Source organism: Sapajus apella, unplaced genomic scaffold (genome assembly GCF_009761245.1).
Source record: "Sapajus apella isolate SASKATOON/1434 unplaced genomic scaffold, GSC_monkey_1.0 scaffold134, whole genome shotgun sequence".
NCBI lineage: Eukaryota > Metazoa > Chordata > Mammalia > Primates > Cebidae > Sapajus > Sapajus apella.
Window position 1 is genome coordinate 575,868 of NW_022437074.1, and position 16,771 is coordinate 592,638.

General features: G+C 43.3%; 1 protein-coding gene across 3 annotated transcripts in view; it reads right to left on the reverse strand.

Annotated features, from left to right (window-relative positions):
* The window catches only part of UXS1 (UDP-glucuronate decarboxylase 1), a 91,899-nt gene that overhangs the window by 31,640 nt on the left and 43,488 nt on the right, over positions 1 to 16,771 (reverse strand). For all 3 annotated transcript variants that reach the window (XM_032262999.1, XM_032262997.1, XM_032262998.1), the window contains exons 6-8: positions 13,029 to 13,209; positions 4,006 to 4,110; positions 13 to 72 (exon numbers count right to left, since the gene is read on the reverse strand). In XM_032262999.1, coding sequence (XP_032118890.1) covers positions 13 to 72; positions 4,006 to 4,110; positions 13,029 to 13,209 — 346 coding nt within the window. The remainder of the gene's footprint in view (positions 1 to 12; positions 73 to 4,005; positions 4,111 to 13,028; positions 13,210 to 16,771) is intronic.

Below are 16,771 nucleotides of genomic sequence, written 5' to 3' on the forward strand. Positions count from 1 at the left end.
GCCCCCACTCACCTCCATACACCTCAGATGTGGAAGCCAGGAGCAGGCGGGCGCCGACTCGTTTTGCCAGCCCTATAGAAAGCAAAGACAAGATAAAAGAGACTCAATTTACATGTGCAGGCACATTTTTTGCTGGCCAATTTAACCAATGTTTTAGTATTAAAGACATTTAATTATCTATCCAATTATCTGCTCTTATTGCATCTGCTTTGGCACCAAAATAAAAAACAAATGCAGTAAGAAAAACACAAATGGATTCTCAGAAGGCTAGTATTTTGTTGAATACTTGTTGTAAGCGAGGCCAGATACAGAATCTGTTAGTTTCATAAAGTGTGATTTGAGGAGTTTTGTAAAGACTCCTCTGCCACAGAATATTACCCAATATATTATTGGGTAACTTTACCTTGGTTGGCAGAGGCAAGGCCCTTCTCTCCTTAACTTCCACAATGGTCCACCTGCCACTTCCTGAACATGTCCTGGGCTCTTGTAACTGCCCATGCCACCCTGTCTGGGTAACTCTCCACCCATTCCCCTTCCTCCTTTGAGGTTCAGCTTAAACAGCACCTTCTCCAAAGCAATTGCCACATTCCTGAATGCTGCTCTGAGCCCCTTTCCTGGACTGACAACTCACATATAACTGACTAGAACATCCTTATCTATGGTGGTCAAGTAAGTACACAAAGTCTTCCAAACTCATTCACAGAGTCCCAGTATGCAGTGGTTCATTTGAGGCTCCAAGAGGCCCCCTGACCTTCACTAACCCTGTACAGGGGGACATACTCCTTTCCCAATTGCCACTACACTACAGGGGGGCTGTGCTGGACACCCCTCGGCTCTGCCCCCTACACAAAGCAGGGGCCAACACATGCCCACAAAGCACTGCTAGGAGAGCAAGATGAGGCAGGCAGATGCAACCAATACGCACTTCTAGGTGAGGCTGGGTGGGGTGGAACAATTCTAGTGTGAGGGCACCAGGGGTATTAGCATGTCTGACAATGTGGTAACAACAAAATGAAGGATGCTGAAATCTTTTTTCCTGATTGAATTCTTTATTTTGAGATATTTGTACATTCAAATTTAACTGTACAAAGTAATACAGGGACCTCATGTATCTTTTATACAGTTTCCCCCAATGATAGAACTTGCGAAACTAGATTATGTCACAACCAGGACATTGACGTAGATCTGATCAGAGAATATTTCCACTGAAACAGACATCCCACTGATACAAGTGATAGAGCATTTCCATCTCCACCAGGATCTCTCACATAGCCCTTCTATAGCCTCTCCTCTCTGCCTCCCCGCCGTCACTGACCCCTGGCAACCACTAATCCATTCTCCATGTCTATAATGTCATTTCAAGAATGATACATAATTGGAACATGACCTCTTGGGACTGAATTTTTTCACTGGGCACATTCCTCTCAAAATCTATCCAAGCTGTAGTGTCTATCAACAGTTCCTTCCTAATCCCTTGCTGTGTAAAATTCCAGAGGATATATGCACTGCTATGAACCATTCACCTAATACAGGACATTCTGGTTGTTACTAGTTTTTGACCACTACAAATAAAGCTGCTATGAACATTCATACAGGTTTCTGTGTGAACATAAATTTTCATTTCTCTGGGAGAAATGCCCAAAAATACAATTACTGAGTCATATGATAAGTGTGTAGTTTTTTTAAGAAAGTGTCAAACGGTTTTCCAGAGTAACTGTGCATTTTATATTCCTCTACCTGAGGTCTTCCTAGTTGTCTTCTCTGAACTTTGGTCAAATGCACACATCACAAATGCAATGTATTGTATTTCAAAAACAACTGAGTTTAAAGATTTTGAAACCAGGAATATTTCTGTATCATTTTCATAGAATGATTTAGGCAGGATCCAAGGAGGCAACTGTCAGAGAGTGAAGCCAAGGAAGCTATCCTGCTGCTGTAGTATCTGTGTGTTACGAAAAGCTTTTATTAGAGGAAGAAGTCCAGCACAGGGTCTGCGAGATGGGCAAGTTACATAGGGGAAAGAAGAAGCCAGGCAAAGTTCATGGCATCACAAGATGGTTAATGAAAGCTCCTCTCAGTTCCGAATACAAAGTCCCATTTGGATTTCTTTCCAGCCTACCAATGGTCTCCCTTCACCTTTTGTCAACATCATTCCTGGAAGACTCTTTACCACTCCTGTGAGGCCTCCACATTCAATCTCAGTTATAGTTCAAGCCGTAGCTCGAGTCATGTTTGCCTTTAATAGCATTTTGCTGAGGCCTCTCTTTGGAAGCCTTTCCTACCAGGTATCACTGATGCCTGTGCCCATTCAGCAGTCCCTGTCTCCATGGGGCGCCGAGTGCAGAACAGCCTGAGTGTAACCCCATCTGAATCTGCCCCACAGTGACAAGACCCACGGGAACAGTGACTGCATCCCCTAAATCGGAAGAATAAATGGAATCTCTTTAAACACCAAGTGCATGATGGGCTTTTCCTCTATGGTCTAGTTTTGGTATGATGGAGGGGGGCAGGGCAGAGAGTGTAGGGAGGGGTGGGCACTTGTGATGGCAAGAAGAAGGCATCACACTTCTGAGCAGAAGCAGCAGCACCCTGTTCTGTCTAGTGACCAGATCAGGGGACAGTAACAAAAAAGATAAAGCTCTTTCCAGATTGGAAGAATGAATCATCTTACTCCAAACATTCTTGTGACCCATGTGATGGTTCATTTTATGTGTCAACTGAGGCCATGGGATGCCCAGATAGCTGGCTGAACATTATGTCTGGGGGCGTCTGTGAGGGTGTTTCTGGAAGAGATGAGCATTTGAATCTGTAGATTGTGAAGAACAGACAGCCCTCCAGAATGTGGGTGCATCATACAGTCCCTTTGAGGCTTGACTAGAACACAAAGATGGAGGAAGGCCAACTACTTATGTAGACCATCGATCTTCTGTCCTTGGCTCTCCACTTCTCAGGCCTTTGATCTACACCCCCAGCTTTCCAGGGTCTCCAGCTTGCAGAAGGAAGATGGCGGGACTTCTCGACCTCCATCTTCATGTGAGCCAATCCCTTGTAACAAATCTCTTTAAATCTCTACACATCCCATCGGTTCTGTTCTTCTGTGGAACCTTGACTAGTACAACACCCTAAAATATTTGGCCTAAGAGATAAACCAATCTCTGGCTGTCCTTTCACTCCCTTGACTCCATGCTTTGTTCAAATTAAACTTTAGTGCTGTCTTTCCCAAGTCTATTTGTAGAACCTGTATTAAATGTTTCTATACTTAAATCTATCATTTACTTGCCATTTTAAAAAGTGGTTCCTTTCTTCCACTTTGCAAATAATCAGAACCCCTAGATTTTTTTTTTAATAAACTGTGCCAAATTTAAGCACACCTCTAATTTTAAACATTAATATGTGCATATTACCCACAGCTATAAATCTAAGGTATGTCATTTGTGAATATACACATATGGCCACCCTTAACAATGCTCTCTCTTCTATCTTTCATGAATGCGAAACCTGAGGTCCAATCTAGGACAGGTACTCAGTCTTGATAACACCCCATACAGACATCTCCACCCACTTCTTCAAGGAGCGCTACTGAATCACCCCTGTGTGTAAGGTCATGCCAACCCAACCTCGGGATCAGAGTCACCAGTGCCTCTTTCCAGCATGAGGCATGCCACTTATCCTCGGCATTCAACTGGTTTCAGAGGCGAGGAGTGGGGAAGGCTGGGTGGTTGGTCACATGAAGAGCCTGTGGTCACTCCCAGGGGATCTACACCAGGGTGCTGCAGCCTGATTACTACAATGCATGAAAGTTAGACCATCTCTTTTATGGCATATTCTGCTGACAAATAAAGTCACACTGAAATAACACTGCAAAACTGCCAATACCACAGGCAGGGTAATAAGGGAGGGGGGCAACACCCAGATCAAACTCTAGTAGAACATTCAATGGCCTATGCTTGCAATCGTCTAAAATATCTCCAACAAGAGCCAAAAAACAAGAAAATGACAACTTACCCAACATGTTTAATGTCCCAATCGTATTGGTCTTTAATGTCTTGATAGGATTATACATGTAGTTTGGTGGGGAGGCTGGAGACGCCAGATGGTATATCTGGTCAACTAAAGGAGACAAAACAGAAGGCTATTACCTAAAAGAAAAAAGTGCTAAAAAGAATTCTGACCTCCTAGGAGTTATACTGTATAATAAAGTTATTAGTATATCTTTCACTGACATCAAGTTATCTTATTCTTTATATAAACTAATTTACATTTGTAATTAGAAACGTGTTAAACAAAAATAGTCTAATTATCTGGAAACAAAAACATGTGCTGGGTCAGTCATTTCAGTATGTTCTCATGTAATCAGAGTCAATTCAATTACTGAGTTGATTGTTTTCTGAAATATTTGTCCCAGATAAAACATTCAAATCAGAAGGAAGACTGTTTTTTTCAGACACAGAATTAAGCATGATTTTTTTTTTTTAGGTCTGTGAGGCAAATATGACTTAAAAGCAAAGACACAAAACAATGGGAGAAAGTAGCCTTTCCTTTTGTTTTTATGCATCCTATATATATAAAACCAGACCCTTCGACGAATGGGGAGGTAGGGAAGGAGGTGTTTAAAGTCATGCATGGCAAAGCAATTCAGATTCCACACAAGCCCTAGCCCCTCCTGCACAGGCATTCACTTTAATGTCACTATCCACAGCCCTCCAGCACTGATCCAGGTCAGGTTAACACTTGCACACAGCAGAGAAATCCTCAGGGACCAACCTTTCATTGTGGAATGGCAGCAACAGACAAACACACAGAAGGAATGCCATCCTTCCAGACAAAGTCCACATCATGCCATCCTACTTTAGCCACAGGTGGGGAAACAGATCCACCATCCATAGGAGAGTAAGGAACAGGGATCTGAAAGCTCTGCTGCCAAAATGAGTCCTCCCTTGCACATGGATGTGTAAGAAGACCTGCAGGTGCCCCTCTGCCGGGCCTTCCGGGCTCCTCCTGACCAGCGGACTGCTGCTGTCCTCCCTTTCCCAGTCCTGGGAATGCAAGAGCTGAACGTCAAGCCCTTGAGCCACAGCAGGTCAGTCTGGAGGTTCTCAATCAATCCTGATTGTGCACTAGTCACCCAGTGAGGCAATGCCTGGGTCCTCAACACCCTGAAGCAGGCTGGGAGACACTGGACCTTCATGTACATATTACATATATATATATATATATATAAACATTTGAAAGCCAAGTCTGAAAACTAGTGAGTTTATTTAAAAATAGAACCAATGCGTATGGAAAGAAAAATCTTTTTGTAAAGAGAACCAAGAAAACACAAAATCTTTAAAATTATTGATGGTCTGTCAAGATTCAAGTTCACTGAAAGGATCTGTCCAAGTAAAAGGAAATCCTGTGACTGCTGTTCTTACCCCCACAAGTTATTCTGAGCTAATAAACAGCTAAAAATAAAAGATAAACTAACATTCTACTATACAAATTGTAATTTAACATGATAGTTTTTAAAAATCGGTTCTCACAAAATCCCATAATTCTAAAGCCAAGCTATCTTTTGCAGCTTCCAGCTAGGACCAGCACAGACCGGGTCAGTTTCCATACACCTGCTTCCAAGCTCAAGGGCTGCAGGTATAAGCAGCAGACCATTAACCCCAGAAACACCTTCATCTGAAGATGCCTTCTCACACCCACTGCCACCCTGGAGCAGGACCGTGCCAAATTCAAAACCAAATGAGGGCCGGGTGCGGTGGGTCATGCCTGTAATCTTAGCACTTTGGGAGGCTTAGGCAGGTGGATCACTTGAGGTCAGGAGTTTGAAACCAGCCTGGCCAACATGGTGAAACCCCGTATCTACTAAAAATATATATAAAAAAAGCTGGGCGTGGTAGTGGCTGCCTATAATCTCAGCTACTTGGGAGGCTGAGCCAGGAGAATCACTTGAACCTGGGAGGTGGAGGCTGCAGTGAGTCAATACTGCGCCACTGCAGGGCAGCCTGAGCAACAAGAGCGAAACTCCATCTCAAACAAACAAAACAAAAGAGCCTAGCCAGACCTTTGGAATTGAGTATGATACCACGGAGCCCACTCAGGTGTGCTAGACCTGGGGCCTGCTGCCACCTGACTCATACTCACAGACATTTCTGCTTACATAGACGGGGTCATCCTACGTTCCTCAGAGAGAGTGTAAACAACTCTGTATGGGTTCTGATCTTATAAAACAAACTATTCATCACTATTTTTATTCTTGAGGTGACAAGGGATGCAGGGAAAGACAGGAAACAGCATTAAAGGCTAGGAGGGAAAAAGTGTGCCTTGAGAGTACAGGATACCTCCCTGACATCAAACAGAAAGCCACTACCATTAACCCTGCACTCTTCCATCCTCCTCACTTGCTCCAGTCCTGGCTTTCTTCTTCAAAGCTCAATGCAGAGGAGGGGGGAAGGCTGTCTGTGGGAAACCTTCTCCCTGTCCCTGGTCAGAAAAAATCCCTTGTCTGCACCGCTAGTCCTCCATGGCTCAGCGCTGCCTTGTCTGGAGATTCACACATGCCTTTCTCACTAGACGATGAGCTGGCTGAGCACAAGACACAGGCCTTTCCCTTCCTAACGCTCTCCACACAGTGTGGCCTCTGCAGGGAGGGGAGGCCCCCTCGGTCACCTTGGGCACCCACAAATAGAGACTTCTGAGCCCACTGCAGGTCTCACGCTTCAGGATTTCCAGGAGGGCCTGGAAACCTTCCATTTATAACAAACATCCCTCCACAGTGCTCTGGCCCAGGCCAGTCTGGGAACAGGGCTCCACAAAAGTTAGCTGAGAGAAGAGTAAACAGGGGTTTTTCCATCCTCATTGGACAGGTCGGCCCCACTGCTGCTCTGGAAGGCTGAGGGCTGCCCTATTAAACTGTCGAGATGTTCAGTTAAGTAGCGGCATTGCTGCATCCTCCCATTTGAGAGTAACCTGAAAACCCTATGAAAATCAGTTTCCCACCACCACTCTCTCCTCTGAGAACGCATTTGTCCTATAACATTAACAATAACTCCAGTTCCTATCCTAAAAAGGGCACTGCATGAGAGTCTTTTGGTTAAATAATCTGGAGAGAAATTCTGACAGGCAGAGAAAAGGGGAAATTCAGAGCAGGGACAAACAACCGGCAATGAGAGGTGCCAGGTAAACACTAAGTAACATTAATAACAACCGGCTTTGGAATGTAAATAAAGCAGCAAAGTTAACCCTCACAGCCCAGGACAAAGGCCCTCAGAACGTTATCAGCTGTGCAGTTCAGAGTACACCAAGAATGAACTTGACGTTTCAAAATCCAAGCTGAGGTGGGGAGAGGAAGTCAAAGGGGGACAGAATGGCAGCCCATTAATGGATGCCTACACAGCCGCTCCATGCTGACCGCTAAGAGACCCTGCCACAACCTTTCACACATTTACAAGGCCATGTGCCAGGAGCTCAGCTAGAAAAATAGAAGTCTCAAGAAATGAGGCTAAAAGAGCTCCAATTAATGATGAGCAGCATTCCTACCAGAATTCTATGTTGGGAAGAGGCCGGGTGAGGGGACAGCTGTGACTTACTCCACCCTTCTGTGAATTCTGACCAGAAAAACCCAGCCAGTCAAACCACAAATGAACTCCCTTATAGGGTCTTAGGTTGAATTTCACTGTGCTTGAAACCCACATAAATGACACATAAATAGGGAAGAAAAAAAATCACTGTAGGACGAGAACAACTCAGGATAACCCAAAACCGCTGTTCAGAATGCATCGGAGAAATCAAGCATTTTCTTCTACCAAAGGGGACAAAGGGGAAATCCACATAAAAACTGACTGCAGCTTCCACTCCTTTGCTGATTTGCTTTTTAAATTTTGTCTTAAGTTTGTGACATAGTCTGTGTCAAGCCTCCTTCTGTACAGCGCCCACGCTCTACGAAACTGCCAAGGGCCAGTTAAGGATTTACACCGTGAAACTCAAGACTGTGGAAACACTAAAATGCAAAACAACGGGTTAGTTCTTTCTGTGAACTCACTTGATTATTTAGCATATATTAAATTCCCAACATAAAAGACACTTGCAGTAGAATTCTCTTTTGCTACACTCCGAGACAGAGGCCTTGCAGAAATTCTCCCCAACAAGATGTCCCCCTCTGCAATGTGAAGTCCCACAGCATGGCCCTAGCCTTTGTCTCCAGCAGCAGTATTTAGGATGGAAAACAGGAATGAAGAAGACACAGAACTTCTCAAAGTATAAAGACCAAATTTCTCTCAGCACAAAGAAGCAAAAGAGCAAGATTTTGCCTTGAGTTCATGTCAAATGTATTTACTTAGGACAAAGGCTGCACACGCTAGAGACTGGCTCAGCCCCCGGGAGCTGGGGTTGCCTGCCAGTGCTGCTGGCTTCTGACAGAGGGACTCACCTTCCCTGTGAAGCCACAGCAGGGGAAAGCATTTCCAGCATCCTGGGCTGCTCCATAGGCAGCCGCCACAGGTCCAAATTAAACAGAGGGCGGTCTCCAAGAGACACCACTGCCGTTTTATTTACGTTTGCAATATAAACTGAAAGTTGAGAAAAAAAAAAATTCTAAATGATACTTCAACAAAAATATTCTAATCAGAGCTGCATGCTTTAAATGTGTACATCAACACTGACTCAATCCCCTTGGCAAACCCTGTTTCTACCCCACCTCTCTAGGGTGGGTGCCCAGGGTTGATGGCTCAGCTCTCCTGTCTTCCCTCTCCTGGTGCCCCCTCACCCTCTACAGGAACTGAGCATCCAGGTAAAACGCAGGTAATGGAAAGGGCTCCATGCACTGGTTCCCTCACCTATAAAATGAGGAAAACAGCTGCTTATCTCACACCAGTACTGAGATAATTAAACTTCCGAACCATAAACAGGGATTAGAATAGCACTTGGAATATAGTTAAGTGTTAGCTATAGTCACTTTCTTTTATTTTCCTGGACCTCTTCACCAGAGATACCACAAGTTCCCAGTACTGGTCTTCCCATGACACAATGCACATTTCTGCCTTTTCCTGTTCCCCATGGAAATGCTGCTCTCAGGATCCCCGTTTACACAGATGGTAGAAAAGTAAATTGCGACAGCATTTCAGGGAACCACAGGTGCTCTACAGCAGGACCCTGGGAAAGCCAGTGTCCTATGAAAATGATGACAGAGACACAGATGTGTGGCTTTCTGAAGCATGGTTTACGATGACTCCAAACTGCAATCAACCTAGAGATCCAACAGCACGGGACTAAGGAAATTACAATGTATTCATAAGAAGGCAACTTGCTAACAAGTAATGCTGAGGGGGAAAAATCCGTGTGTTTGCAAAGAGGTCTAGCTAGCATAGCAACAAAACAGAACACTAAGCAGCTGCCAAAAAAGCTCTCTGTAAGATATAGAAAGATCACCAGGACACAGTAAGTGGGAGAAAATAAGACGAAGGACAATATATAATAAATTTATAAAAAGGGAGAACTACAAATACCTATCTGTATTAGCTGGGTCACATACAGACCCTGCATATGAATACAAAGAAAGGACCAACAGCTGTGTCCTGAGGACAGCTGAGAACTGGCAAGAGGGAGACTTTACAGTTTTATCTTTTCCATGATTATGTTTATCATTTATGTATTGATTTTTGAGACAAGGTCTTCCTTTGCCCAGGCTGGAATGCAGTGCAGTCATGGTTCAGTGCAGTCATGGCTCACCGGGCTCAAGTGATCTTCCCATCTCAGCCCCCTGGGTAGCTGAGACTACAGGTGCACGCCACCATGCCTGGCTAATTTTTGTAGAGACAGAGTTTTGCCATGTTGCCCAGGCTGGTCTGGAACTCCTGGGCTGAAGCAATCTGCCTGCCTCAGCCTCCCAAGGTACTCGGATTACAGACATGAGCCACCACGCCTGGCCATCTCTTATTTATTTTTTAAAATAATGGAACCATATAACCATATTGCCTAGCAAGCATGTTTTTAATTTGAAAAATATCACATTTAGGAAAACAACTGGATGTTAGCTTCAACAGTTTTTTGTTTTTCTTTTTTGAGATGAGGTCTTATTCTGTCACCCAGGCTGGAGTACAATGGCACTATCTTGGCTCACTGCAACCTCCTCTTCCTGGGTTCAAGTAATTTTCATGCCTCAGCCTCCTGAATAGCTGGGACCACAGGTATGCACAACCACACCTGGCTAACTTTTTGGAGTTTTGGCAAAGACCGGGTTTCACTGTGTTGCCCAGGCTGGACTCAAACTCCTGAGATCAAGTGATCTACGTGCCTCAGCCTCCCAACGAGCTGGGACTATAGGTGTGAGCCACCGTGCCCACCCAACTTCCTCAACAGTTTATAGAAAAATTAAAAATAATTTTCTATTTGCTTTGCAAAATAGTTTTCTACATTTTCTTTAACATGTATGTATTATTTTCTTCAATAGGAAAAAAGATTCTTTTGAAAAGAGAAAAATATTTCAGATTCTCTTCCATCTTATTCTTTATCAAATATATAAACAAGAAACATAATTCTTTCATTTAGTTCAAAGTATTTTTAATTTCTCTTGAGATTTCTCCTTTGTCCCATATGGTACGTAGAAGTCTGTTGCTTTGTCACTAAATATTTTTGTAATTTTCCAGATATCTTTCTGTTACTAATTTCTAGTGTAAGTCCACCCTGGTCTGAGAGGACACTTTATAGGATTCTATTCTTTCAAGTTGGTTGAGATGTATTTTATAGCTCAGAATGTGATCAATCTTGAAGAATGTTCCATATGAGCTTAAAAGGAAGGTACCTTCTGGCATTGTTGGATGAAGTGGGCATTGTGGGGGGGGGGGCAGGAAGAGTGAAGAGATGGAGGGGGAGCAAGGGGAAATTATCAAGCACACAGAAGACCTGATGCTACGGTTGAGGACCCACTGAAGGAGAAAGTAAAAAACAGGCTTCAAACTGTGGAGGCAGAGAAGCATCTCATGCTCTCCCAACATAAATGTCAACTGAGGGAACGCAATACTCCGAGCAAAGGACCAAGCAACAGTCATTTATTGTATGACTTCATTCAGTGTGTGGGTGTGCATGTTATTTGTATGTATGTGTGCATGTTCTACACACAGTCACAGAATTGGTGGAAATGGCCTACTGCAGCTTTGGTATCAAACCTCGCAGTTAAAGAAGATAATTTACTTATTAAAACACCATTTTTACTAAGTTCTGGCTTCTCAGTAGCACTGAAATTCATAAACAATAGTGTCATAAAATAAATGTTTCTTGCCATGTGCAAAAAAAGATAAGAGAGTAATAATATTAAAAGGTAGCATTTGGAGAGCACTTAGTGAAATGAGGGCCCAGTACTGTGTTAAGCCCACATGGTAGTTTTCTATTGCTGCCTAATCAAATTTACAGGCTCAAAAAATAACCATTCACAACCTGACAGGTCTACAGGACCAGGCACAGTGGCTCAGCTGGTTTTAGCTGGTTCTCAGCTCTGCCTCTCCCCAAGAAGAAATCAAGGTGCCAGCAGGGCTGTGTTGCTGTCTTCAGAGGATAATGGCAAAATTCAGTTCCCTGAGGCTGTAGGACTGAGGTCGCCTTATAGGCTCTCAGCAGGGAGCCGTTCTTAGCTTCCAGAGGCTGCCAACACTCTCTGGTTCATGGCTCCTTCAAAGCCAGCGAGGGTAGGTCAGGTAGCTCACACATTCTCCGGCTTCCCTTCTGTCTGGTCTCCCCATGATATCTCTTCTATCCAATCTCTCTACCCGACTCTTCCATTCTCTGTTGCTGCCTTTGACAGCTCAAGTGACTATATTGGGGCCCACCCAGATAATCCGGGATCATCTGCATTTTAAAGCCAGCTGGTTCATAACCATGATTCCATCAGCAAACTCCCGTCACAGCAGCACTTAGCATCTTTGGTTGAACATTGGGAAGGGGCATCTTGGCAGGGCACTGTGAGAATCCCACCCTGTCACATGCATGACTTCAGTTAACCACACAGAGATCCCAGGAGGAAGTCCAAGAGGAGAGTGAGCCCACTGATCTATAATCTACATAGCTTGTTACACTTTATAAAATTACCGTACAAAAACTACAGCTTCACCCCAAAATGAATCCCAAATATATTACATAATTGAATGTTTAAAAATGAGGCAAAAAACAAACCAACAAAAGAACACCATGGCTGTTTTCTAAATATGCAATTAAATATTTATCTAATCTTGGAATGGTTACAGCATAAAGAGAACAGAAGAAATAGCAAAAGGGATATGAACAGATGATACTATGTTACACAATTTCAATCAAACAAAAAGGTAAAAACTACATTGTGGGAAAAATGCTAAATACAAGCCCAACAGTTAACATTCCTATTACAAAGAATGCATACTAAAAGAATATTTTCAAAATGGATTAATAAAACCATTCATGTTTCTTTGATGAATTAACATGTAAAAGTCTAACCATATTTAGTAACCAAAGAAATGTACATTGAACCACTGGTTTTCTATCAAATGAGCAAGATCAAGGTGTTGGCAGACTGGGTGCTGGTGAGAATCTGCTTCCTGGTTCATATATGCATCTTCTCGCCATGTTCTCACACAGTGGAAAGGGCAAGGGGGCTCCCGGAGGCCTCTTTTATAAGAACACTACTCCCATTTGTGAAGGCTCTGAACTAATCACCTCCAAAGGTCCCCACCTCCTAATACCATCACCGTGGTGCTTGGGATGCCAACATACGAATTTGCGGGGACACAAACAGTCAGACCATAGCAGATGTGTACTACGGGAAGGCACTTTGATAGGTCCACGAGGCTCAGGACCAAGGGTGCCATGTAGGAGAGAAGACAGCTATTCACACTGTTATAACCACTCCTTATCACAAAGACTAGGACAGCACTTCATACACTGTGAGACATTTCAAAAATAAAACCCAACATAGCATTCAACATGCTGAGTCAGACAGCTTACCCTTGGGGATCCCATGGCTCTGGTGAGGCCACCTGCAGAGCTCTGAATGATAAAAAGGTGCTGTTTTCACTCACCCTCGATGTAGAGGGGCTCCACCACGTCGTGGTTAATCAGCTCGAAGTTCTCATGTCCAATCCAGTGCTCTACATTTCTCTTCCTGCCCGTGAAGAAATTGTCCACCACCGTCACCTCGTGGCCATCCATCATGAGTTTGTCAGTTAGATGGGAGCCCACGAACCCTGCACCTCCGGTTATCTGCATCCGGACAGCATGTGCAGAACATTCCCAGAAAAAGCACATGAGAACGCAATAAGGACCAGCTCCACGGAGAGACATCTCTGGTGCAGCCACCACTTAAAACTCAGGAGCAAGGTGGGGAAGGAAGACAGCAAAGGTTTTAAAGTAGCATCTTGACTCTTACTGCAGAACAAAGAGGCCACACTATCTGTAAACTCCTAAGCAGCCTTAAATTTCAAACTACCACTCTGGGAAGAAACAGAAAAATCGCAGTTACAAATTTCAAAATGTTTTCATTGACAGAGAATTTCCCATTAGTCAAAGGTTCTTGTTTTATAACAAATGGGATGCTAGACATAGCTTACATGGCTTTAATATTACTGCCGAGAACTTTAAAAATTACTTTATAGAAAAAACGGTTAGCAAAGTGCAGAGATTTGGTGAACTACCAAAAAAAAAAAAAAAACCTTAATATTTAAGTTAGATTAAAAAACCTCATGAAAAATGAGTATCTTTTAAATTGTTTACGAGAAGGAATTAATAAGGAATACATGCTGTTTGTAGACTAAAGCCCTAAACGCGTAAGTCCATCGTATGGTTAATTTCTGAGTGCTGATGTGAACACTTCGTGGTGTCCACTCCTACCCACAGAGTGTGGTGAGGCAGCTGTGATGGGTCTTGACAGGAACTCAGTAACAAAAAAACCTAGATCACTGCAAAGGTGAAAAGTCAACTACGCTTGAAAAATACTTTTAAGTTGAACACAAGTATTTTATTCAAATGAAATGGTGTTAACTAGAGGAAGATAAAAGGGAATTTCATCTGGGGGAAGGTTATGGGCAGTGGGAGTGAAAAGAATAGGCTCAGAAAACAGACTTGCCATGTGCAACTCAATTCTCTAACCTGCTCTATCTTGTTCTCCACTCTGCCTTCTCTTCACCAAAATTCTTGTTCATTTCGCCCTTCTGTTTCAAACCGAAAGAATTAATGGGAAAACAGCAATCCTTTCTACCTAAAATAAAAAGTACATGAACTCCCAGGTCTACGGTTTTAAAATATGTAATTCACCATGAAACTCCTATTTAAAATAAATAAAATCTCACACGTGATGAAATATTCATCACGGGTGAGAGTAAAGCCACCTGGATTTGTCTGGAAAGGTAGTTCACACCTGTAATCCCAGCACTTTGTGGGGGTCCAAGACAGGTGGATCACTTGAGATCAGGAGTTCGAGACCAGTCTGGCTGACATGGTGAAATCCTGTCTCTACTAAAAATACAAAAAATTAGCTGGACAGGATGGCACACTCCTGTAATCCCAGCTACTTGGGAGGCTGAGGCAGGAGAGTCACTTGAACCCAGGAGGTGGAGGTTGCAGTGAGCTGAGATCACACCACTGCACTCCAGCCTGGGTGACAGAGTAAGGCTCCATCTCAAAAAAAAGAAGCCACCTGGATGAAAAAGATCAGGGATAGCAGAGGAGAAGGGGAGGCTATAACGAAAAATGAAATCTGGGCTGGGTGCAATGGCTCAAGCCTATAATTCCAGCACTTTGGGAAGCCAAGGTAGTGGATCATTTGAGGCCACGCATTTGAGATTAGCCTAGGTGACATGGTGAAACTCTGTCTCTACTAAAAATACAAAAATTAGCCAAGTGTGGTGGCACACGCCTGTAATCCCAGCTACCAGGGTGGCTGAAGCACAAGAATCACTTGAACCCAGGAGGTAGAGGTTATAGTGAGTTGAGACAGCACCACTGCACTCAGGTCTGGGCAACAGAATGAGACTCTATCTCATAAATATATAAATATCCTAAGTCCCCCTAACTGAGTAGACCCCCTCTTGGCCAAATGAGACCCCAGAGAAACCTGAGAGTTGAGTTCCCCGCCATGATGGGAAGGGAGATTGGACACACCTCACTACACTTTCTCTTCTGGAGTTCAGACATAACTGACCAATGTTAATGCTAGAACAGAGATCATAAGCAGGACCTAGCGTTGTGCCAGACAGGAGGAAAGTCACATCCCTCTGGGTTGCTCTGACCCAGTATACTGGTGAACCGACTTCCTTGTCATAACTTAAACATTTCTTTCTGCTGACTCCAAAGTTTTAGGCAAAGATTAACTCCTTTAACTAATTACAAAGTAAAAAAAAATCTCTGACCCAGGGAAGTCGAGGCTGCAGTGAGCCACAATTATGCCATTGTGCCTGGGTGACAGAGAGAGAACCTGTCTCAAAATAAATAAAATAATAAAATAAAATAAACAATCTCTGAACCCACCTATACCTGTCAGCCCCATTTCAAAACAGCCTTTTTGAGCCAAATAAATGTAAAAGCCCCATATATTGATTAATGCCTCCTTGTAACTTCTGCCTCCCTAAAATGCATAAAACTAAACTGTAACCCGACTGCGTCAGGCACACTTACTCAAGGCTTCTTGGTTTTGTGTTTCCCAGGGCTGCAGTCATACTGGCTCATAATAAACCTCTAAAATATTTTACAGTTTTGTTTTACGGTTAACAAAGCCAACCTCAAGAATAACCATCCCTCAACCATCACCTAAATATTTACATATACTCTGAGGAAATGCAAATAAAATGGTTAAAACAGGATGGGTGAGAGCAGGCAACCTCATGCTTGATAGCTTTCATTTAGCTTTACCAACAGCACCATTTTCCAAATCCCCTTTGCCTTAGGGATAAGAAACAGACTCCCAGAGAAGTTATGCCTTTGACTAAAATCCTCAGAGATCACTAGCTGGGACAGACTAAAGCTACAGTCTTTCTAATTATACGCTCTCTACCACTTGTTAAGTTGTCTAGTTGGTGTTTCATCTTAAGAGCTCCCACATTCTACCACTATACCTGAACAATGACTATGAAAAAGGATTTTCCAGAAAAATAATTGAAATTCAAAGTTGACTCACCACTAGAGCTTAACTCACAGGATGAGATTTCATTTTCTCTTCATGTTATTGCATTTTCCTAAGTTTTCCATGATTTTTACATTTTATAAAAACTGCAACTTTTAAAAAGAAATTTAGCCCCTTTGGGCTGGGCGCGGTGGCTCACACCTGTAATCCCAGCACTTTCGGAAGCTGAGGCTGATAAATCACGAGGTCAAGAGATTGAGACCATCCTGTTCAACATGATGAAACCCTGTCTCTACTAAAAATGTAAAAATTAGCTGAACATGGTGGCACGTGCTGGTAGTCCCAGCTACTCAGGAGGCTGAGACAGGAGAATCGCCTTAACCCGGGAGGCAGAGGTTGCAGTGAGCTGAGATCATGCCACTGCACTCCAGCCTGGCAACACAGCGAGACTCCATCTTGGGTGGGGGAAGGGGGTGTGGAATTAACCCCTTTTAATGTAACTATTTATGTGCAAATATTCCTGAAAACAAACTGTTCAGTGGCATTCTAACATAATCTCTGTGCCCAAAATACCTGGCGGACAGTTCTGAGATAACAGAGGTGCAGCATACTAAATTATACACAATCACCTCCAACATCACACTAGTCTTAGTACTAATGTAAAATTGTTAGAAGCACCTTGGCTTGACTAGAATGCATTGGAATTGT